Below are 24,686 nucleotides of genomic sequence, written 5' to 3'. Positions count from 1 at the left end.
AAGGGGTTCGATGTTAACAATGGAAAGGGAGGTGGGTTAACTGGGTTGCTGCTGCTAAGGAGAAGGGGGAGCTGTTATGGGATGGGGTGGTCGAGGCGGGAGGGCACCGTCGGGGGAATATACGGGTACGTGGGAACCGGGTGAGGAGCTGGGTTAAAAAAGGGGATGGCTAATCGACAAGGGGGGGGGGGGAAGAGCCCCCCAACCCGGCTGATCACGTGGAACGTGAGAGGGCTGAATGGGTCGATTAAAAGGGCACGGGTACTCGCACACCTAAAGAAATTAAAGGCAGATGTGGTTATGTTGCAGGAGACGTATCTGAAACTGATAGACCAGGTCAGACTACGTAAAGGGTGGGTGGGACAGGTGTTTCATTCGGGTTTAGATGCGAAGAATAGGGGGGTGGCTATCTTAGTGGGGAAACGGGTACTGTTTGAGGCAAAGACCATAGTGGCGGACAGTGTGGGTAGATATGTGATGGTGAGTGGCAGATTGCAAGGGGAGGCGGTGGTTCTGGTGAACGTATACACCCCGAACTGGGATGATGCAAATTTTATGAGGCGTATGTTGGGACGTATCCCGGACCTGGAGGCGGGAAAGTTGGTAATGGGGGGAGACTTCAATACGGTGCTTGATCCAGGGCTGGACCGGTCGAGGTCCAGGACCGGGAGGAGGCTGGCAGCGGCCAGGGTGCTCAAGGACTTCATGGAGCAGATGGGAGGGGTAGACCCCTGGAGATTTAGTAGGCCTAGGAGTAAGGAGTTTTCATTCTTCTCCCATGTTCACAAAGTATACTCACGGATAGACATTTTTGTCTTGGGAAGGGCACTGATTCCGAAGGTGACAGGGACGGAATATACGGCCATAGCCATTTCGGACCACGCTCCACATTGGGTAGACCTGGAGGTAGGAGAGGAAAAAGAACAGCACCCACTCTGGAGAATGGATATGGGCTTATTGGCGGATGAGGGGGTATGTTTAAGGGTGAGGGGGTGTATTGAAAGGTACTTGGAGCTTAATGACAATGGGGAGGTTCAGGTGGGAGTGGTCTGGGAGGCGTTGAAGGCGGTGGTCAGAGGGGAACTGATATCCATAAGGGCACATAAAGGGAAGCAAGAGGGTAAAGAAAGGGAGCGATTGTTGAAAGAACTTTTGAGGGTGGACAGGCAATATGCAGAGGCACCGGAGGAGGGACTGTACAGGGAAAGACAAAGGTTACATGTGGAGTTTGACCTGCTGACCACGGGTAAGGCAGAGGCACAGTGGAGGAGGGCACAGGATGTACAGTATGAGTATGGAGAGAAGGCGAGTCGGCTACTGGCCCACCAATTGAGGAAGAGGGGAGCAGCGAGGGAGATAGGTGGGGTGAGAGATGAGGAGGGAGAGATGGAACGGGGAGCGGAGAGAGTGAACGGGGTGTTCAAGGCATTCTATGAGAGGTTATATAAGGCTCAGCCCCCGGAAGGGAAGGAGGGAATGAGGTGTTTCCTGGATCATCTGGAATTCCCGAAGGTGGAGGAGCAGGAGAGGGCGGGACTGGGAGCACAGATTGAGATGGAGGAGGTGGTAAAAGGGATTGGGAGCATGCAAGCGGGGAAGGCCCCAGGACCGGACAGATTCCCGGTGGAATTTTATAGGAAATATATGGACCTACTGGCCCCGCTTTTGACGAGAACCTTTAATGAGGCCAGGGAAAGGGGGCAGTTGCCCCCGACTATGTCGGAGGCGACGATCTCGCTCCTTTTGAAGAAGGATAAAGACCCGCTGCAGTGTGGGTCCTACAGGCCCATTTCCCTTTTAAATGTAGATGCTAAGCTCCTGGCCAAGGTGATGGCGTCGAGGATAGAGGACTGTGTCCCGGGGGTGGTCCACGAGGATCAAACTGGGTTTGTTAAGGGGAGACAGCTGAACACGAACATATGGAGGTTGCTAGGGGTAATGATGATGCCCCCACCAGAGGGGGAGGCGGAGATAGTTGTGGCGATGGACGCCGAGAAAGCATTCGACAGAGTGGAGTGGGATTATCTGTGGGAGGTGCTGAGGAGATTTGGTTTTGGAGAAGGGTTTATTGGATGGGTACAGCTGCTGTACAGGGCCCCGGTGGCGAGTGTGATCACGAACAGGCAGAGGTCCGACTACTTCCGTCTTCATAGAGGGACGAGGCAGGGGTGTCCCCTGTCTCCGTTACTGTTTGTATAGGCGATTGAGCCCCTGGCCATAGCACTGAGGGGCTCCAGGAAGTGGAGGGGAGTACTCAGGGGAGGAGAAGAACACCGGGTATCTTTGCATGCAGATGATTTATTGCTGTATGTTGTGGACCCAGTGGAGGGGATGCCCGAGATAATGCACTCAGGGAGTTTGGAGAATTTTCGGGGTACAAATTGAATATGGGGAAGAGTGAGTTGTTTGTGGTGCATCCGGGGGAGCAGAGCAGGGGAATAGATGATTTACCGCTGAGGAAGGTAATAAGAGATTTCAGGTACTTAGGGATTCAGATAGCCAGGAGTTGGGGAACCTTACATAGGCTTAATTTAACAAGATTGGTGGAACAGATGGAGGAGGATTTTAAGAGATGGGACATGGTGCCCCTGTCACTGGTGGGTAGGGTGCAGGCGGTCAAAATGGTAGTCCTCCCGAGATTCCTTTTTGTGTTTCAGTGCCTTCCGGTGATGGTCACGAAGGCTTTTTTCAAGAAAATTGAGAAAAGTGTCATGAGTTTTGTGTGGGCCGGGAAGACTCCGAGAGTGAGGAGGGGGTTCTTGCAGCATAGCAGGGAGAGGGGGGGGGGCTGGCACCACCGAGCCTAAGTGAATACTACTGGGCCGCCAATATCTCAATGGTGTGTAAGTGGATGGGAGAAGGGGAGAGAGCGGCGTGGAAGAGATTGGAGATGGCGTCCTGCAAAGGAACTAGCCTACAAGCACTGGTGACGGCGTCGTTGCTGTTCTCCCCGAAGAAATACACCACAAGTCCAGTGGTGGTGGCAACGCTAAAAATTTGGGGGCAGTGGAGACGACATAGGGGAAGGACGGGAGCCTCGGTGCGGTCCCCGATAAGAAATAATCATAGGTTTGTCCCAGGGAGAATAGATGGGGGATTTGGAGCATGGCAGAGAGCTGGGGTTGTGCAACTGAGAGATCTGTTCGTAGACGGGACGTTTGCGAGTCTGGGAGCACTGACGGAGAAATATGGGTTGCCCCAAGGGAATGCATTTCGGTACATGCAACTGAGGGCATTTGCGAGGCAACAGGTGAGGGAATTCCCGCAGCTCCCGACGCAGGAGATTCAAGACAGAGTGATCTCAGGGACATGGGTGGGGGATGGTAGGGTGTCGGATATATAGAGGGAAATGAGGGATGAGGGGGAGATCATGGTGGATGAGCTGAAGGGGAAATGGGAAGAAGAGCTGGGGGAAGAGATTGAGGGGCGGTGGGCTGATGCCCTACGTAGGGTAAACTCGTCGTCCTCGTGCGCCAGGCTAAGCCTGATACAGTTCAAGGTTTTGCAGAGGGCGCATATGACCGGAGCAAGGCTCAGTAAATTTTTCGGGGTAGAGATAGGTGTGGGAGATGCTCGAGAAGCCCAGCAAACTACACCCACATGTTTTGGTCATGCCCGGCACTGCAGGGGTTCTGGGTGGGGGTGGCAAAGGTGCTTTCGAAGGTGGTGGGGGTCTGGGTCGAGCCAGGCTGGGGGTTGGCTATATTCGGGGTTGCAGAAGAGCCGGGAGTGCAGGAGGCGAAAGAGGCTGATGTCTTGGCCTTTGCGTCCCTAGTAGCCCGGCGCAGGATATTGCTTATGTGGAAGGAAGCCAAACCCCCAGGCGTGGAGATCTGGATAAATGACATGGCAGGGTTTATAAAACTAGAAAGGATAAAGTTCGCACTAAGGGGTTCGGCTCAAGGGTTCACCAGGCGGTGGCAACCGTTCATTGACTACCTCGCAGAACGATAAAGGAAATGGGAAGGCAACAGCAGCAACCCGGCGGGGGGGGGGGGGGGGGGGGGGGCTCAGGTGTGTCCTCAGGGGTGTTTTTGTATAGATATTTGTACTTGGTTAAGTATATTGGATTGTTTGATTTTATCTCTGGAGAGTTATTATTTTTGCTATGGCAGTTGCCATTTAGTTTATATATTATTGATTTGTTAAAACGGTCACTGTTATATATATTGTTTTATTGTTGTAAAAAGGTAAACCTTTGTATTGTTTTGTTTGACCGGAAAAAATTTGAATAAAATATATATTTTTAAAAAATAATGGAAAGGGACGGGTCAGGCTCATTAGGATAGTCACGTAGAACATGAGGGGGCTGGGAGGCCCAGTCAAGAGGTCAAGGATGCTGGTGCATCTTAAAAGTTTGAAGGCCGATGTTGCAGGAGACTCACCTGAGGGTGAAAGACCAAGTGAGACTTAAAAAGGGCTGGGTTAGTCAGGTGTTTCATTCTGGATTTGACGGAAGAGCTCCAGGGGTAGCGGTAATGGTCAGCAAAAAGGTACGGTTCCAGATGGAGAAGGTGGTTGCAAATCAGAGGCGCTGGAGGGGAGGCTAGTGGCACTGGTAAGTGTATATAGACCCAATTGGGACGATGTGGGATTCGCGAAGGTGTGTGGGGCCATCCCCGACTTGGACACACACGAACTGATAGTGGGGGGACTGGAATTTGGTGCAGGAGCCAAAATTGGACAGGTCACAGCCGCGCTCGCTGGTCTCGTCGGGTGTGGGGTGGGGGGCGAAGGCACTGGCTGGGCTAATGGTGAAATGTGAGGGGTGGATATGTTGGCGGGTCAGCTCCGTAGTGAGGCTGCATCAAGGGAAATTGTCCAGGTGCGGGACAGGGCAGGTAAGTTGGTGGTAGCTCCAGATCACATTAACAAGGATTTTAAGGAATTCTATGAGAAGTTGTACAGGTCAGAGCCACCTGGGGGAGGCCGGGAGATGCAGGAATTTCTAGATGGGCTGGAGTACCCGAGGTTAGGGGAGAGGGACATGGTTACATTAGAGGGGGCGATAGTGGAGCAGGAGATAAAAGATGCGATTGGGAGGATGCAGTCGGGGCAGGGCCGGATGGGTTTCCGGTGGATTATAAAAAATTCAAAAATAAGCTGGTACCGCTGATGGTGGGGATGGTTGAGGAGGCGATAGGGAAGGGGGTGTTACCACAAACTTTGGGGCAGGCATCAATTTACCTGTTACTTAAGAAAGATAAGGATCCGACGGAGTGTGGGTCGTATAGGCCCATATCACTTTTAAATGTGGACGCAAAAGTATTGGCGAAGGTACTGGCAGGTAGGCTGGAGGAGTGCCTCCCGAAGGTGATAGGTGAAGATCAGATGGGGTTCGTGAGAGGGAGGCAGCTCTTTTCGAACGTTAGAAGGGTACTGAACATCGTTATGGCACCGGCAGAGGGGAAGGAAACAGAGGTGGTTGTGGCATTGGACGGCGAGAAAGCGTTTGACTGGGTGCGATGGCACTTCTGGAGCGGCTTGGGATTGGACCAAGATTTGTGGACTGGGTAAAGCTATTATATAAGGAGCCGAGGGCCAGTGTCCGCACAAATAACATCAGCTCAGAATACTATCCTCTCCACTGTGGGACTAGGCAGGGATGTCCTATGTCCCCCCTGCTGTTTGCACTGCACTCGTGATTAAGCCGTTGGCCATTGCATTAAGAAGTTCGGGGGTACGGAGGCGGGGGGATTGAATATAGGGTGTCCTTATATGCCAATGACTTGTTATTATATGTATCGGAACTGGGTATGTTGTGTCAATAGGGGGAATACTGGATCTGCTTTGGGTGTTTGGGTCTTTCTCGGGGTACAAATTAAATCTAGACAAGAGTGAATATTTTGTGGTGTCTCGGCCACGGGTGGGGGGGGGGCTGCCATTCCGTAAGGCAGGGACTCATTTCAGATACCTGAGGGTGCAGGTTGCTCGAGATTGGGGGGGGGGGGCTCCCCATTTCTAGTTTGGTGGGGTGAAAGCTGATCTGGCAAGGTGGGATGGTCTCCCTCTGTCACTGGCGGGTCGGGTACAGAGGCGGTTAAAATGAATGTGCTGCTGCGATTCCTGTTTATTTTTCAATGCCTGCCAACGGCATTTTTTCGAGAGATTGAAGGGATAATTACCTCATTCATATGAGGACGGAAAGTAGCCAAAATTAAAAAGGTGTCACTACAGAAAGGAAGGCAGGCAGGGGGTTTGGGTCTTCCGAACCTGATGTATTATTAATGAGTGGCGAATGTGGAGAAGGTACGGAGCTGGGTCAGAGGGGTTGACTCCCAATGGGTTAGAATGGAGGAGAGTTTGGGTCGGGAGTCGGTATTGAAGGCGCTAGCGACAGCACCACTCCCGCCGGCCCCGGGGAGATACGCAGGGAGTCCGGTAGTAACAGCTTCGTTGAGAATTTGGAGGCAGTTTTAACAGCCCTTCGGGTTGGGTGCAGGGTCAAGGGATATGTTGATTCGGGGGAAGCATAGATTTGACCCAGGGAAGTGGGATGGAAATTTTCAGAGATGGGAGGAGAAAGGAATTAGGACACGAAAAGATTTGTTTCTTGGGGGTTGTTTTGCGGGATTGAAGGAGCTGGGAGCGAAGTATGGGCTGGAGCAGGGGGAAATATTTAGATACATGCAGGTTCGAGACTTTGCCAGAAAGGAGATACAGAGCTTCCCAGTAGAGCTGGCTTCGACATTGATGGAGGAAGTGCTGACGACAGGGGGATTGAAGAAGGGGGTAGTATCAGCGGTTTGCAGGGCTATTTTGGCGGAGAAGGCGCCGCTAGAAGGGATCAAGGCAAAGTGGGAGAAAGAGTTGGGAGAGTTTATGGAGGAGGGGTTCTGGTGTGAGGTGCTCCAGAGGGTGAACACCTCCACCTCGTGTGCGAGGTTGGGGCTGATACAGCTGAAGATGGTGTACAGAGCGCACCTTACAAGGGCGAGGATGAGCCGGCTCTTTGAGGGGGTAGAAGATGTGTGTGAACATTGCCGGGGGGGGTGGCGGACGCGCAAATGACGTTGATATGTTTTGGTTCTGTCCAAAGCTGGAGAATTACTGGAAGGAGCCGTTAGGGTAATCTCTAAAGTGGTGCACGTGAAACTGGACCCGGGCCCTCGGTAGGCCATATTCAGGGTGTCGGATCAGCCGGGGTTGGAAACGGGCTCGGAGGCAGATGGTTCACATCAAACATTAGGGGGGGGTGGGGGGGAAGAGGGACATCAGTAGTTGGTAATCAGCAGGTTTCCTTAGGAGGGTTGGGGGGAGAAGGACCGTCTGTGTTAATGACTATGGGTGATTCCTTTCTGTCATTTATTTATGTTAACATGCGGGCTAATGTCTGGGGTCGGGTGGGAGGATGGGATTGTTGTTATTGATATGGGGATTGACATTACATTCGTTACTGAATATTGTTTATTGCTGGGTGTAAATTTGGGAGACAATGAGCAAAAGTAGAATAAAAAATATCTATTGTAAATAATTGTGGCCACAGCACCGATTCCCGTGGCACTCCACTCATTATAGGTCGCCATTCTAAAAATGCCCGTTACCCCAACTCTGTCTTCTATCAGCTTGCCAATCCTCGATCCATGCTAATATACTATCCCCTAATCATGGGCTCTTATCTTATTAAGTAGCCTTTTGTGCGGTACCTTATCGAACACTTTTTGAAAATCTAAGTATATTACATCAGTAGTTGGTAATCAGCAGGTTTCCTTGCCGGCATTTTAGATATCATGAGACTTGGGTTTCCTTGCCAGCGTTTGACTAGATATCATGAGACTTCTGAAGTTAATGTTGAGGATTCCCCAAGCCAACTTCCTCCCATGGTGCTGCCAGGGAATAGATCTCTCGTTGTTCTGTCCTGCATTGGGATAAGACCTTCCCAGAATGATGATGGAACTTAGGCCAAGATTTTCTGGCCTCGCCATGGCAGGACCCAGGGCGAGGATGCAGCAGACCACCCTAAAGTCTATTAACCTCCGGAGAGACTGTGTCCTGGGCGCGGTGGGTCCACATGCACAAAGAAATGTGGCAGGACAAGTTGAAGACGCTATTTTTTAAATAATACATTCAGGATCTTTGGTTTTAAGAGCACAAACGTTATGTTAAAACTTTTTAAAAGACACTATACTGCACAATTATCATTTTGTGAATTTATTTTCAATGTATTTTTACATCACCTTCTAACCATTATGCCTTCTAACAAATGATTTGTAATATTAATTTTATTCCCTTCCTCTTTCAATCTCCTGCATCATCCTTGGGCAAGCATTAATTCCAGGATTTTTCCAATTGAGCTCCATAACGTGATTTACTAGGATGGTCCAAGGAAGATGTTCTGACCTTTGAACCATTACCCCACATTAGCCCTATTAACGAATGAGAAAATGCTGGAAAATCTCAGCAGGTCTGGCAGCATCTGTAGGGAGAGAAGAGCTAACACTTCGATAACGATGACTCTTTGTCAGAGCTTTGACAAAGGGTCATCTGGACTCGAAACATTAGCTCTTTTCTCTCCCGACAGATGCTGCCAGACTTGCTGAAATTTTCCAGCATTTTCTCTTTCGTTTCAGATTCCAGCATCCGTAGTAATTTGCTCTTAGCCCTATTAATGTCAGTGACAAAACATGGAAGAGGGGGGGGGGGAGGGAAAGAGGGGGGAGGTGGGGAGAAGAGGAGTTTCCCATCTGCACATGCTAGTGAAATCACACTTGCGGTATTACAATGGTCCCGGAATATGCTGAAGGACAGCCATTCTCATCTGCCTCAAAAGGGAAGTATTAGCTCAACTCCACTACTCAGCAAAAGGGACAACTTTAGGTTGTTCTTATAGCTTTTAATTATGCAAACATAATTTGGAATTGATCTAGTAGAATTGAAATCTCTACAATACAGGATGTTGCCATTTGGCCCATCAGGGCTGCATCGACCCTCAGAGAGCAACCTACCGAGACACACTCTCCAGTAACCGCACCCTCCCTAACTACACCTTGCACATCCCTGGACACCAGGGGGCAATTTTAGCAAAAACTGGCAAATCGTTGGAATGTGGGAGGAAACCCATGCAGATGTGGGGAGCATGTGCAAACTTCAGTCACCCAAGGCTGGAATTGAACCCGGTTCCCTGGCAGTGAAAACGATGGCATAGGAAGGGCATTGGTATACCCTTCAACAAAAATATGCTTCTAGCTCAGAATGAGCGCTTGCTGTCTGCTCAGAAGCAGTCCAATTCCAGGGAACGTTAGTCCGAAAATTCTGACTGGTGGGTGTACCAGCCTCGGATCATTCCTCTCTTTCCTCTCCCCCCCCCACCCCCAAATTTTGTTTTGCTGCTCCTGAAAGTACTGCCTCTTGATTGATATCTGGGTCACCACACCCATTAGCCCTTGATTACCACACTATGCTACATGTACAAGTCTAGATACTGTCTTACCTCCAAAAGGACATTACTATCAATAATTTAAAACATATTTGATCATTAGTAACCCAGCTCAAGAGTTTGAGGTTATTTGTACCAGTTTCATTTCCGTTTCAGTCAAGACCAGCACAGTGCAGACTAGGTATTAAATATAGTTTACTGGTCACATAGCTTAGTGCTACTATAAGTAACAAGAAAATGCAAAAATAGTTCAAGACTCCTGGTGCGGCACAGGTCTTTCTAATGTTGCTCTTAAGAACATCAGCCTGCGCTTTTTTCCTCTGAGTAGGGAAGTACCCAACTTTGGTGACTCATCCGCTCAGAAGCATAAGCATAATGGATCTACTTCTGCAATTGATAAAATACATCAATCTACACCCTCAAACTCTTTGCATTATCCACTATGCACTTACTGGCAGGTGGTTTCATTACTCTTGTTCTTGTAATGAATTATAGCAGACAAATGGGATAAAATAAGAAGGTAAATATTCTGGTCCCCCTGTCAATTTATCAGATTACACTCTATGTTAAAGCTGCTATATTATTGCAAGAGACACCAAAATCAATTATATTTTCTTAAATCAGGCCATTGAAGCAGAGATTTACTGGTCCACATGTCTTGGTATGATACCCAACTGTGGCACCAAGAGGGTGTTTGTTTCCTCATTTAATCAGGATATTTTCCTTTGATCAATTACAATGCACCACTAACATTGTAGATTCTGGAGTATACATATCAACACAGCAAAGAACCTCTACTAAAGAATATAAAGATCATTAAATGCACAGAAGATAATTATCCATCACAGAAACAGGAACTATATTACAGCATTAAAGAAAGCAATTAAACAACATGGTAATGTGCAATACAACAGAGTAACGAGACATCATTGGCCATTGGAAATTTTTAAATATTGCTATCAGACATATTATGCAAGGACATTTCTTGATGGAGGTCTTAATCAGTTTTTTTGTCTGAAACATTTTGTGGTCCTTCTGTTGTAATGCCGTGTGTAGTTTTGTCAATGCAATTCAGTTCTCCATTCATTGTATATTCAGACTAAAGGGAAAAGACACACATACACAACGGTTACAAGATTTTGCAGGGAAGCAAAAAGAAAATAAAGACATCTGCATTTTCTTCCTTTTTCTCCCAGTTTTCTCTCCAGAAGACACCTACTGACTTGACTTAACGGCTGCCAGTCACTGTGAGGGGTCATGACTGCAGGCACGGAGTTATGACCTGAAATCACGGACTACCAAAACAGCACTGGTTACAAATACTATACTTAACTTTTACATTCCCATTCACCTTGTTGTTTTGAGCAATAGCATTTTCTCTATTGAATTAACTCTGGAATTAAAAGTCTTATGATGACCATGAAGCCATTATCCCGGTGTACACCCTGTACAAGAGGCTTTAACAGTAGAAACAAAAGAATGATGCCCCTACATGTGGCAACCTGAAGAGGCAAATGCGATGATTAGAGGGCCAAAACACAAAAATAACAGTACAACCTAGCTTTCCACAATATTGAGGATGTACAGGGGAATACAAGGCTGAAATTACCATTGCCAAAAGTAATCACATTGTCAGCACCAATGCACCAGCTATGTTGTTTGAAACTCACTGATCAATGAACTTCACCATTGGATTGTGGACTGAAGCTTCTAACAAGCTGTATTCTCAGACTCTATGCTGCATAACTAGCACAATAGGAACAGAAGAAGGCCGTTCGGCCTCTTGAGCCTGCTCCACCATTCAATAGGATCATGGCTGATGTAACATTCCTCACGTCCATTTTCCTGCCCTTTTCCCGTGACCCTTGCTTTACTGATCAAGAATCAGTCTATCTCCGCCTTAAATATATACACGGGTCACTTTTTTTTTTTTAATACAAACTGTAGCCACCTGGGTAGGCCAACTCCCGACGTAAAATGGAGAACAGCAAAGGCTGCAGGGAAATTCAGCCAACAGAGGCAGAAACTAGCTGGTGCAAGTTACTGTGTATTAAACTCTGCAAAAGCCCAGGCAGCATCGATACAAGCAGCCATCTACATAATAATGTAGCAGCCATCTACATACTAATGAGCGATCCCCAGGTACAATCGAAACATTTGGGATAAAGAAAGGCAAGCCAGACTCCTCGGTGCCAGCAGGGGCCAACACAAAAGAGGTTAACGGACACCTCAAGACCGCCCATCGATCAGGGAACCGCTCTAGTATTGGAGAAATCGAACCAAGCGATTGGAACATTTTAACCAACTGTATGAAGAAACAGGCAAACTGGTGAAAATAAAATGGCAGGATACCAGGAGAGCAAGCTGGTACCTCAGAAGGAGGTAGAAAACATGTTAACAACTTCATGTGCTCGGACGTTCAGAAACAGATCTACAACGGCCCTGGTAGAGTGGCAGAGCCGGTATGTCTGCCTTCTTGGGTTAGGAGATGGAAGCCACCGACTGTAATATTTAAAACAAAAAAGGTAGGGTTGGAAAGAGCTTGCCCTCGGATCTTGTTCCCAGTTTAAATTTTTTCCACATTATACTCAGTCAAGCACTGGGTGACTTTGTATTGGTTTTAAGAATATCAGATCAATGTTGCAGATGTTATTTGGAAAATCAGAATGCATGGCGGGCTAGTGTGGAATTTCAAGGGTAAGGTGAAATCTATCCGTGTTGGAATGATGGGTGAATGATTTCACTTTGCTCAGATCCAGGAGAGGAGTTTAACTTTGTTTGAATTGTACATCCTTCCTCTCCTGGACTGTAAAGAACCACTACGGACACTACAGCAGAGAAGTATTTGGTTCCTTTATTAGTGCCAGCTGGTTAATTTCATTCCGTGGACAGTGCAGCACTGTAGATATCTGTGCTAAAACTCTACTGTTAGCAGTTTCTGAGCTTTGATCTCACAATCCTTCACTTTCTTACGTTTGTTCTTTCTCCCCTGTAACAACCATAACAGAACAATGAGTGTTGAAATAAATAATGCAAGGAGTTAGCAGGTGGTGACATGAGACAGGTCAGCAATGAAGTGGACAATTACTAGAATTTAGACATGCAACATCTGGCCAATTCTCACTGAATTCTGATCCAGAGCAGACATTTCTGTTGTATGTCAGCTTGGTTAGTTTGTAAAAAAAATACATCTGTATCCCCAACTCTCAACTTATCAGCTGAGCCAAATGGACCAGGGAGCATCAGTCTGAACTGATTTTTTTTTTTTTTTTTTTAAATTTTGAGCGTCCAATTTTTTGGGTTGTTGCAATTAAGGGGCAATTTAGCATGGTCAATCCTACTACCTTGCACATCTTTTTGGGGTGTGGGGGTGAGACCCATGCAGACACTGGGAGGACGTGCAAACTCCACACGGACAGTGACCCGGGGCCAGAATCGAACCCAGGTCCTCGCCACTGTGAGGCAGCAATGCTAACCACTGCACCGCCCTTCCATTTCTTTATTAAAATTAGAAATCTATCCATCTGTCTTTTTTTAAAAAAATTTAGAGTACCCAGTTAGTTTTTTTCCAATTAAGGGGCAATTTAGTGTGGCCAATCCACCTAACCAGCACATCTTTGGGTTGTGGGGGTGAAACCCACACAAACACAGGGAGAATGTGCAAACTCCACACGGACAGTGACCTCTATCCAAATCATATTCAATGACCGAGCCACCACAACCCTCTGGGGTAGAGAATTTCAATGATTCATCACACTCTGAAGACATTTTTCCTTATCTCGGTTGGTCCTAAATGACCTACCTACCTCTTATTGAGACTGTCTCCCTGGTTCTAGACCCCAGTTAGTTGTCATTTCCCCCCCCCTCCTCTATTTTCTACTAAATTGATCAGCCGAGAATTGGTTCCTCCCAAGCCTTTGACACTTCCCGGAATATGTCCCCAAAAGATTTGGAAAAATAAAGTACAGTACTCTGATTTTCCCTCAGAAAAATCTGGCTTCAAACTATTGTTTGGTGACACAATTGAAACATGTGTGGAATCATGGCTGCAAATGCATTTCTCATGGAAACAAACTGGAGTGCCATTGGGTGAATCACCCTCAGCATCAGTCCAATTAAATTCTCCATATTTAAATCAAACCATGCCAAGTTCCAGAATGCAAACAAAATCTAAGTCTCTGCAATAAGAAGTGCAGTTGTATTACCTTCATTGTTCCATTACATGCTCCGGCTTTCGGTGTAGCGATTTCCTCTTTCATCGCTCGCTTAGGCCAGAGGCGGGAAATAAAGGGAGAGATGAAAGGGTACAAGATAGGCTCCAAGAACTTCTTGTAAACCCACAACAGAACTGGAATGACTATGCAAGGAATGCAGACCATTGCTGTGGATCAGAACAGGGAGGAAAACAATAATCAATTCCATGATATTCCAAATGGAACAGCATGCCCTGCAGCTCAAATTGTAATTTTCTCAACATACTCAATCATTCCCGTAACAGCAAAATAGGAAACCAATTATGCAGCTTGTCCACGCTCATCATACATTTGGAAGAGTTGCTCCACTCAACAATCCAACTGTTTGCTATTGAACTGCTTTTACCCCCCCCACCCCCCCCAACCCACCCGTCGTCCTTTTTCATTAATAATATTCACTGGATTACAAGTCAATAGGCATTGTAAAGCCTCTCGTGCTTTTGCGCATGCTATATATATTTTCATATTATTCTAAACAAGAATCACAGCAGGCTATTTGAGTAAGTGAGGCATCATGGTTGAAATCAATCTAGTTTTCACTTGTACCATTCGTTCATTAAGATTTAAAAAATCAGATGTGGCAATCGTAGTTTAGGGAACAATAATAACTGCCTTGAAGCAGCTGAAAGCAGGCCAGCAAGACTAATACTTGTGGTTTTAGCGCTACAGAAGGGGTGTACAAGTCTAATTCTATCTAATACAATTTTGTTTTAAAAATCTGGGAATTATACTTTTTGGGCTGGATTCTCTGCTGGTGGGATTTTTGCACCTGCAGCGCACCCACGCCCTGGGATTTCCCGACAGCGTGGGGCTGCCCACAAATGGAGAATCCCGCTGCCGGCGGGGGCACGTCGTACCAGAAAACCGGTGCAGCAGGACAGAGAATCCAGCCCATTATCTTTGGTATATAATTGCATACAGTGAAGGCAGCACGGTGGCGCAGTAGTTAGCCCTGCTGCCTCACGGTGCCGAGGTCCCAGGTTCGATCCCGGCTCTGGGTCACTGTCTGTGTGGAGTTTGCACATTCTCCCCATGTTTGCAAAATTATGGGGGGCATAGACAGAGTGGATAGTCAGAGGCTTTTCCCCAGGGTAGAGGGGTCAATTACTAGGGGGCATAGGTTTAAGGTGCAAGGGGCAAGGTTTAGAGGAGGTGTACAAGGCAACTTCTTTTTACACAGAGGGTAGTGGGTGCCTGAAACTCGCTGCCAGAGGTGGTGGTGGAAGCAGGGACGACAGTGACGTTTAAGGGGCATCTTGACAAATACATGAAAAGGATGGGAATAGAGGGATATGGACCCAGGAAGTGTAGACGATTTTAGCTTAGACGGGCAGCATGGTCGGCACGGGCTTGGACGGCCGAAGGGCCTGTTCCTGTGCTGTACTTTTCTTTGTTCTTTGTTGCGTGGGTTTCACCCCCACAACCCAAAGATGTGCAGGCTAGGTGGATTGGCCACACTAAATTGCCCCTTAATTGGAAAAAATGAATTGGGTACGCTAAATTAAAAAAAATAATAATTGCATACAGTGTTCGCAAGTTCAAGAGGGCACTGTATTTTTCATAGAATTTTTAAAAATTGTCAAAATTATATTTTCAAACTACATTTCTGGTCTGTTTAGCTCAACATCACCCTAACCATCCAAATATCTCTGCTAGTGACAGACCTAGAGAAGAAGTGAATCACATGCTTTAAACTGAAATTCAGATTTGAAAGTGACATTTTACAGGGGCTCAGTCATGGGAGAGTCTAGGGCCAGAGGGCATAGTCTCAGAATAAAGCCGTGCCAACTTGAGACTGAGATGAGGCGCAATTTCTTCTCTCGGGAGGGTTGGGAGTCTTTGGAATGCCTTGCCACAGAGAGCTGTGGGGGCAGAGTCCTTGTGTATATTTAAGGTGGAGATAGACTGATTCTTGATCAGCAAGGCAAGGGTCACGAGAAAAGGGCAGGAAAATGGACGTGAGGAATGTTGTATCAGCCATGATCCTATTGAATGGTGGAGCACGCTCGAGGGGCCGAACGGCCTTCTCCTGTTCCTATTTTTTATTCTCTTTGGGGCAGTGCATGGTTGCAATGGACTTATACAGATCAAAATCCTATTTTGTCATACACACAAAATTATAAAATTACAACAAAGATTACAGCAGTTCAAGAAGGCAGCCCCAAACCACGTATATAGCCAGTAATTTCCACTTCTCAAAAATATTTATTTTAAAATTAGGTCAAGCTATGTATTGTGAACAATTTTATTTTATTTTTTTTTTAATTCAGAAAAATAAATTTAGAGTACCCAATTATTTTTTCACAATTAAGGGGCAATTTAGCGTGGCCAATCCACCTATCCTGCACATTTTTGGGTTGTGGGGGCAAAACCCACGCAAACACGGGGAGAATGTGCAAACTCCACACGGACAGTGACCCAGAGTCGGGATCGAACCTGGGACCTCGGCGCCGTGAGGCTGCAGGGCGAACCCTCTGCGCCACCGTGAACAATTTTATGATTATTGTAGAAGCCAGGTATTTCTGATACAACTAGTAGAGGTAAAAGATAGCTGCTTAAGCATAAATATTAAGCCCCAGTTTTAAATACCCATTTAAAATGAGGATTTCAGCACCCATAACCTCAGGTCATGACAAAACAGGTTTAGCCTGACACATGCATAAACTAATTGGAGATGAAAACAACATTTTCACTAAGCAAAATGAAAAAGCTATTGTTCTAATACATTAAGAAATGAGCTGTACCAGTAATCAGATCAAGGACGAAGCAGGCACCATAGCAACATAAAGGCACCATTGCTCACAATGCAGATAACAGCTAAGTCAGCAGAAGACCAGTTTTTGCTGGTAAAGATTAAGCAGAATATCGCATTCCATAACATACACAAGTATTCAGACATGAAACAATTAAAACTAATGTTGCACATTGAAGATGGACGGCTTGCCGTCAAATTAAATGTGTTTGAGTCTAACCCAAACCAATTAGGATTATATTGGGGTGTGATTAAATAAATGAGTTAAGACAGATATGAAAGGGTATAACTGAAGAAATTTCGCCCACCATTTTTGTGTGTTTTTGGTGTTTTTGTAATGTTGGAGTGTAGTTTTAGATTAGCTCTCTCTCTTTTTCATGTTTCATTTTCAGACTTTGACTTTTAAAAGTTATTGTTGAGCTGTTTGCCTAAGCAAGAAGATAATGTCTGTGATTCTCTGAAAGCTTCAAATTGTCTACGAATTGCCTTTTTAAATTACTTTCAAATTGTAATCAATAGAAGACTAATAAAACAATTCTTATTGGCACCTGAGAAGTTTTAACTTAAATTTCCAGAGTTCCAGTAATCGCAAAGTGCTGCTGGTAACCGAATAGTAGGAATCCTTCAACTTGGCGTAGTAGAATACTAGAAATCTTTCAACTATGCAGTGGGTACATAAATATCAGCCAAAACGGAAATTCATTGTTACACTAAATTTAATTTGAATTATATTTTAAAGTTAAAAATGTGCCCGCTTGTGCATGAAACCACTGTTGAATGAATTGATATACCCAAGATAAAAGTTTTGGAATTCAGACATTATATAAATATACAGATTTTAAAAGAATTTTTAAATTAAAACTTCATCAGACATAGACTTCTATAACATCTAAGTATTATGTTACATAAATAATAAATATAGGATAATACATTACAACTGTGAAGATAATGACTCATTATAGCACTACCTCAGTCTATAACGTACTGTGTGATTGTAGATATACCAGGCTGCTTACATTATGTCCAAATATACAAGACATTTGGGGACATGTTTATACCTACCTGGGGGTCCGTTAGCTCAGTTGGCTGGACAGCTGTTTTGTGACGTGGAGCAACGCCAAATAGCACAGATTCAATTCCCATGCCGAATGAGGTTATTCAGGCCCTATCTTCTCTAAAAGGGGAGAGCAACCTATGGTCTTCAGACTGTAGCAACATTTACCTTTTTACTATTCCCATTTTAATTCATGATCACCACAGGTAATTTCCAACATCAAGGTTCTGAAATGGTGTACATTTTTCAGGAATACATTCAGCTGATTTAACAGGCCTCAAGCCCCAAAGCTGTAATTTAAACTGAATGAAACCCAGGATCCATCACCCACCAGCCATAATCCAAGAAACATCGGCTTTAGGGATACGTGGAAGAACTGTCGACATACCTACCTCTCTTTCCAATAGGTATAGGGAATTGTTCGATAGTGAACAGTCTGCATACATCAACTAACTAATTGCTAACTCTCCCTTTATAATATACACCACTACATAGTCCAAAGATGTGCAGGCAAGGTGGATTGTCCCATGGTTATAGGGAGTGGAGTGGCTGCGGAGTGGATCTAGGTAGAGTGCTCTTTTAGAGGGTTGGTGCAGTCTTGATGGGCCAAATGGCTTCTAGGGACTCCAAAATTAACAATGATCTTCTAACTTCCGTATGGGGAAACCTCTGCATTTATTGATACGTTCTCAGTAACACGTTCTAATTTCCAAAAATAAAGGAAACAGTAATGGTTACAGTAAGCATTTAAAAAAAATCTGCAGCAACAAAATTAACCTATACAAAATCTTTTCTAAAACTTTTTTCCCCCCGAACTAAGGGGCACTTTAACGTGACCAATTCACCTACCCTGCACATCTTTGGGTTGTGGGGGTGAGACCCACGCAGACAGGAGGAGAATGTGCAAACTCCACACGGACAGTGACCCGGGATCAAACCCGGATCCTCGGCTCAGTGATGTAGCAGTGCTAACCACTGTGCCGCCCACCGATATATAATCTTGAGAGCAGAACCAAGTTGAAAACCCCTGATATATGTACTGCCCTACATACATTGGTAAGAGCAGCCAAAGGTTATACCATTTTCTGCAATGTACACGTGTGTGCGCTTGCCTTCCTGCATGCACTGATAGATCAAAGGATATCAAAAATACAAATTATTAGAGTTGGGCCACTTGGCCCAAATAGCCTGTACTGGCCTTAACTCCATGAACTTTCTCCCATTTCAACAACGTCATCTCAACTTTTCAACAGTCTAGCAATCTTTCTATTCTCACACATATGCATCCAGTTTCTGTCTGAAAGTAGCCAAGCTGTTGATTCAACCTGAGCCTGTAACATCAAGTTTCAGGACACTTCTCCTTACTTCCCTAATGGATTTATTAACTATTATTTATCTTCCCCTAGTTTCCACAAATGCAAACATTCTCTCCACATTTAACGCACCACATCCACTCATTAAGACATCTGTCAGCTCTCCTCCAAGTCTTCCCTCTTCTAAAAGAAAAACCCCAACCTGTTCAATCATTCCCAACAGCTGTAATTTCAGTTCCCGTACCAACCTAGTTAACATTTTGCAGTCTGGTGTTTCTTTGTTCTTTTCATAGTATGGAGACCAGAACTGCTCACAGTACAAAGTGCAGGCTGACCGGTGTCCTAACTTTGACATTTTATATTTTTATGAAAACATTCAGGGCTTTGATAACATTTCTTGTTGCTTTGCGAACTCAAAATTAGTGATTTGCTCACCTGCATCTTGGACCTATTTGTTCTACTCCATTCAATATCTTGAGCAGAGGTGATGATTTTATTTACTGTATCTCAAATGTATCCATTAAAGGTTTATTTGAAATCACAAGCTTTCAGAGTGCTGCTCCTTCATCAGGTGAAGTGGAGGCAGGTTCACAATCACAGCATATATAAGCAGAGACAATTGCCAAACAGCCTCAGTATTCAACACCGACAACTGCCAATCTCCGATGCAATCCTACAACTTATCCGCTTCATCCTGGACTACAACGTCTTCACCCTCAACAACAATTCTTCATTCAGACACACAACAGCCATGGGGACCATGTTCGCACCTCAATACGTCAACACCTTGATGCACAAGTTTGAGCAAGACCTTTTCGCGCACGGAACTGTCAACCGACGCTATAGACTAGACACATTGACAGAATTTTCTTCCTTCGAACTCATGGCGAAGAAACACTGAAATAACTACACGATGACATCAACAAGTTCTATCCCACCATCAGACTTATCATGGACTACTCTCCAGAATCGATTGCATTCTTGGACACATGCATTTCCATCAAGGACGGACATCATAGCACCTCACTCTACCGAAGTCCATGGATAACCCCACGATGCTCCACTTCTCCAGCTTCTACCCTAAACACGGATAACCCCACAATGCTCCACTTCTCCAGCTTCTACCCTAAACACATTAAAGAAGCCACCCCCTACAGACAAGCCCTCCATATACACAGGATCTGCTCGGACGAGGAGGAACTCGACAAACACCTACAGACGCTGAAAGACGTCCTCATAAGAATGGGATATGGTGTTCGACTCATCCGACGTGCCAGTGGAAAACCACACCGACCTCCTCAAAAGACAAACACAGGGCACAACCAACAAAGTACCCTTCGTCATTCAGTACTTCCCCAGAGCGGAGAAACTACATCTTCCTTGGAGCCTTAAACATGTCAGCAATGATGATGAACATCTCGCCAAGGCTATCCCCACACTACTACTTCTTGCCTTCAAACAAATGCCTAATCTCAACAGACCATTGTGCGCAGCAAACTACCTAGCCTTCAGAATAGCGACCACGACACCACACAATACTGCCAAGGCAACCTCTGCAAGACATGCCGGATCATTGACATGGATGCTACACACGTGAGAACTCCACCCATCAGATACACAGTACATACTTGTATGAGTCAGCCAACGTTATCGAACTCATACGCTGTAGGAAAGGCACACGACAATGCAGAATCAGCAAGCAGGAACTGGTAGTCAAGTTCTGCATGCATGAGGATGGCCTCAACCTGGATCTTGGGTTCATGTCACACTACATGTAACCCCCACCATCCAGTCTGGGTTTTCAGAATCCTAACTGTCCTGGCTTGAGCCATTCACACCTTGATTACCTTTTATCATTCACTCCACTCACACTGTTTGTACCTGTAAAGACTCACATTCCCACCATTTCTCACATTCCAATCTGTAATTATCTTGCAATTGTCACTCTGCCTATATATGGTGTGTCAGTGCAGCACAGTGGAGCAGTGGTTAGCACTGCTACCTCACGTCTCCGAGGTCCCAGGTTCGACCCCGGCTCTGGGTCACTGTCCGTGTGGAGTTTGCACTTTCTCCCTGTGTTTGCGTGGGTTTCGCCCCCCCCACAACCCAAAGATGTGCAGGGTAGGTGGATTGGCCATGCTGAATTGCCCCTTAATTGGAAAAAATGAATTGGGTACTCTAAATTTATAAGAAAAAAATATATATAATTATGCTTTGTTTCTGAACCTGCCTCCACTTCACCTGACGAAGAAACAGCAGTCCGAAAGTTTGTGATTTCAAATAAGTCTGTTGGACTTTAACCTGGTGTTGGGAGACTTTTTACTGTGCCCACCCCAGTCCAGCGCCAGCATCTCCACATCATGGTATCCATTTGCCACAATTCTGCAAACTTTATAATGATTTAGCATCTTAGGTTGCATTCTTGAATTTGATTTGCAAAGACTCATCCTGGTCTTCAAATCCCATCACACCCTACCTCCACAATCTTCTGCAACTCACAATTCTCACCTGATGAAGGAGCTACACTCCAAAAGCTAGTGATTCCAAAGAAACCTGTTGGACTTTAACCTGGTGTTGTAAGACAATTCTCCCAGATAGCTGCTGCACTCACCTGACCTCTTCAGTAACCATCCCCCTCCCATTTTAATCGTTCCACCATTGCTGTCTGTATTTTTAATCTTCCTTGGCACCAAGGAATCCCTCCCTAAACCCCCTCGCTGCCTTGTCGGTCTGTTTTTGTTCTTAAGTGACAGTCTAAAACATGTCCCCCTTTTTAGCTATCTGGTGTGGCCCGGTGTCAGATTTTGTCGGATAGCGACACGGCTAGCGCGTTTTATCGCCTCGAACGCGCTATGATAACGCAAATTCTTGGTGCCGAGTCTCCGCGGTCCGTCCAGTCCAGCGAATGTTGCCCTCAAGGCCCCAGCAAGACTCCCCGCTGTGCGCCGGAGCTCCTACTGCTCGGTTGACATTTCTTGGGAGGGTCAAAGCCACGGACTAACTTACAGGCAGCACCCGTCCCCATCCCCGGGAACACTCACTCACCGACAACAGCTGAAAGGCCCCAGTCTGACAACAAGCTTCCCCAAAGCAGCGAGCTTCCTTTCTCCCCACCCAACGACCAGCACTGGGGTCACGAGGGCCGCTTCTCCTCCCTGACTGGCTGCTTGTGACCCAATCGGCTTCGTAGCTCTGGCTCATTGGTTCCCCATCAGTCTCAGCTTCTGGCGCTGCGCTGGTTGGGTGATATTGGAGAGTGGGTTGGCCCCATTGGCTAGCTGTCGTCCAGTGACGTCACAAGTCTGCGACGTCACAGAGGTGGCATCACTAAATGCCCAATCAGGAAGTAAAGGAAGTTGAGGGGGAAGTGAGTGAGTTGAAAGGGTGAGATGAGGGAGTGGGGAATGAGTGGAGGGGATGTGAGTGAGTTTAAGGGGGAGTAAGTTGGAGGGGTGAGATGAAGAAGTGGGTGGGGGTGAGTTGAAAGGGTGAGAGAAGGAGTGGGAAGTGAGTGGAGGGGGTGAGATGGGGAGTGAGTTGAAGGGGATGTGAGTGGGTTGAAGGGGTAAGTTGAGTGCAGAATGAATTGAAGGAGTGGGGAGAGAATTGAGGGGGGAGTGAGAGAGGAGGAGGAGGGAAGGGGGGAGTAAATGAATTGAGGGGAGAGGGGTGAGGATTAAAGGAGCGTATTTGGGTGTGTGTGAAGGAGTTGATATCATGTACACAAAAGAAACACCTGCGCACGAGTTGATTTACAGTGGTGATGGATTGGCCAGCCCCACCCCCTCGGTTTTGCCCATCTGTTTGCACATCAAGACGACTGAGATGTGGTCAACTGCAGTGGATGACCAGCACCAGCATCATGAAGTTAACAGCTATCCACAGGGCTGTGCTGCGATGCTTTCAATACCAGAATGAGAGTATCATTTCATCTGCTTCATTTGTTAGGGCAGCTTTTTTTGTGTGTACTTGAAAAGGGGGATCCTCCCTCATGTGGACAGCAGCCCTCATGTGGACAGCAGCCCTCATGTGGACAGCAGCCCACATGTTAGCTTCACACGGTTTGGCCTGCCAACTGACAATTAAGTTACCCCCTGTTGTGCTCAAGTAGCTCCATGAAGCCACTGGTGAGAGCTGGGTATCAAGGGTTAGGTACAGTCATCAATAGTTATATAGAATATGACTGACTCCGGAAAAAGGGACCATCTCTGACATACGCCCCACACATCCCTTTCCAGCATGAAGTTATTAAAGGCATAATGTGTAACATAACTTGATTGGGTTGTTTGATGAGGCAACAGAGTTGGTAATAAAGTAAAGTTGTCATTGCCCCAGATGACCTTACGCTGCTTTCCACTTTGAGGAGAGCTGATTGGTAGTGATTTAACCTAAGGATCACCACACCTCAGGTGAGAGGCAAGGTTGAGAAGGCGGGGCTTTCATGAATAACCTCAGCTGGTACAAAAATTGTAACCACACTGTTGGCCTTGCCCTGCATCATGAGCCAGCTGAACTCTTTGAGGGGGTAATATGGTGTTCTTCCAAAAGATATTTGAGAAAGTGACAATATGCTTTACAGAAAAGTTGAAACCTGTGGAATAAAGTGAACAATGGCAGCATAGACACAAAGTTGGTTGAGTGTCAGAAGTGGTGAATGGTTGTTTTTCAGACACCGGGAAAAGGTATAAAGTGGGATTCTCCAGGTGACAATACCAGAACCACTGTTTTTCTTGGTTTGTGTTACGTTTTCTCCACGCCGACTTTCTGTGGCATCATGTACTTTTTAAGCATGCATTTTAATCTGGATATATGAATGATTATAACAGAAGCTCCAATGTTCTTTCCATCACATGACTGACCAGGAATCTCTCACTCTTACCACTTGGTAGGTCTATGTTGGAAGGATTTTGCAAGTTGATAGTTAACCTGTTCAGCTGTGTCATGAATGCACCTTCCATGGCCTTCAAGTGCTGGGATGGAACTTGAACCTAGAGCTTCTGGCCCAGAGGCAGGGATGCTACCGACTTGTGTACAGGACACCATTTTAAAATTTGAATATGACACAAATTGAAACTGTGAGAATTGTGATAACCTTAAAGAGGACCAAGAGAGGGCAGTGAAGTGGACAGATGAAACTTAAGACAAAAAATTGTGAGGTAATACATTTTGGTAGAAAGCGCCAGGGGATGGAACAGTGGTTAGCACTGCTGCCTCATGGCGCCGAGAACCCGGGTGCGATCCCGGCCCTGGATCACTGTCCATGTGCAGCTTTCACATTCTCCCCATGTCTGCGTGGGTATCACCCCTACAACCCAAAGATGTGCAGGGTAGGTCAATTGGCCACACTAAATTGCCCCTTAATTGGAAAAAAAATTGTGTACTCTAAAATAAAAAAAGGAGTGTCAGGCAATGCTGAAAGGCATACAGTTTGAAAGAGCTGTAGACACAGATATTCTGGTGGGGGCGCGCAAATCATTGAAGGTGGCAGGACAGGTTGAGAAATTGGTTAAAAAGGAACACAAGACCCTGGATTTTGTAAACCGAAGCAAAATACAAAGGGAAGGAAATGAACCTTTATAAAAGAGGAAGAATATAAAGGTTTTGAGAGGCTGCAGCAAAGATTTGAGAATTATTCCAGGGTTGAGGGACGTCAGTTATGTAGGTACTGTTATGGGAGAGGTGTTTTCAGAACCCCAAAATGTATCATGGAGTTCAACCAACCTCCCCCTTTAATGCTATTGTTACTTATCCCAGCACACGGCTTGTTCTCCAGGTGTGATATTACAATTTTAAAAAATATACATATATTTATTCAAATTTTTCAACAAACCCCCTCCCCCCCCCAACAAAAAGAAAGAAACAAAAACACAACACTCAAAAATTATACATTGGTTTTCCCCCATATACAATAACCCCCCATATGACATTTAAAAGCACC

At 45.9% G+C, this 24,686-nt stretch overlaps 1 protein-coding gene across 2 annotated transcripts; it reads right to left on the bottom strand.

Moving 5' to 3' along the window:
* Positions 1-9,554: 9,554 nt before the first annotated feature.
* Positions 9,555-21,969, bottom strand: LOC140409191 (UPF0729 protein C18orf32 homolog). 2 transcript variants are annotated; one of them, XM_072497431.1, is made up of 3 exons: positions 21,794-21,968; positions 13,582-13,757; positions 9,555-10,475 (listed from the first exon to the last, which is right to left on the bottom strand). In XM_072497431.1, exons 2-3 carry the CDS (start codon positions 13,753-13,755, stop codon positions 10,374-10,376), a joined length of 276 nt encoding a protein of 91 aa, XP_072353532.1. In that variant the 5' UTR covers positions 13,756-13,757; positions 21,794-21,968; the 3' UTR covers positions 9,555-10,373. The 2 variants fall into 2 exon arrangements, with proteins under 2 accessions (XP_072353532.1, XP_072353533.1); XM_072497432.1 differs by lacking the exon at positions 9,555-10,475 and adding an exon at positions 12,213-12,365 and having other exon boundaries at positions 21,794-21,969.
* Between the last annotated feature and the right edge of the window lie 2,717 nt (positions 21,970-24,686).

The sequence above is a fragment of the Scyliorhinus torazame genome, chromosome 3 (assembly GCF_047496885.1).
Source record: "Scyliorhinus torazame isolate Kashiwa2021f chromosome 3, sScyTor2.1, whole genome shotgun sequence".
NCBI lineage: Eukaryota > Metazoa > Chordata > Chondrichthyes > Carcharhiniformes > Scyliorhinidae > Scyliorhinus > Scyliorhinus torazame.
Note: the sequence above shows the minus strand (reverse complement) of the source record. Positions and strands in the feature narration are given on the sequence as shown.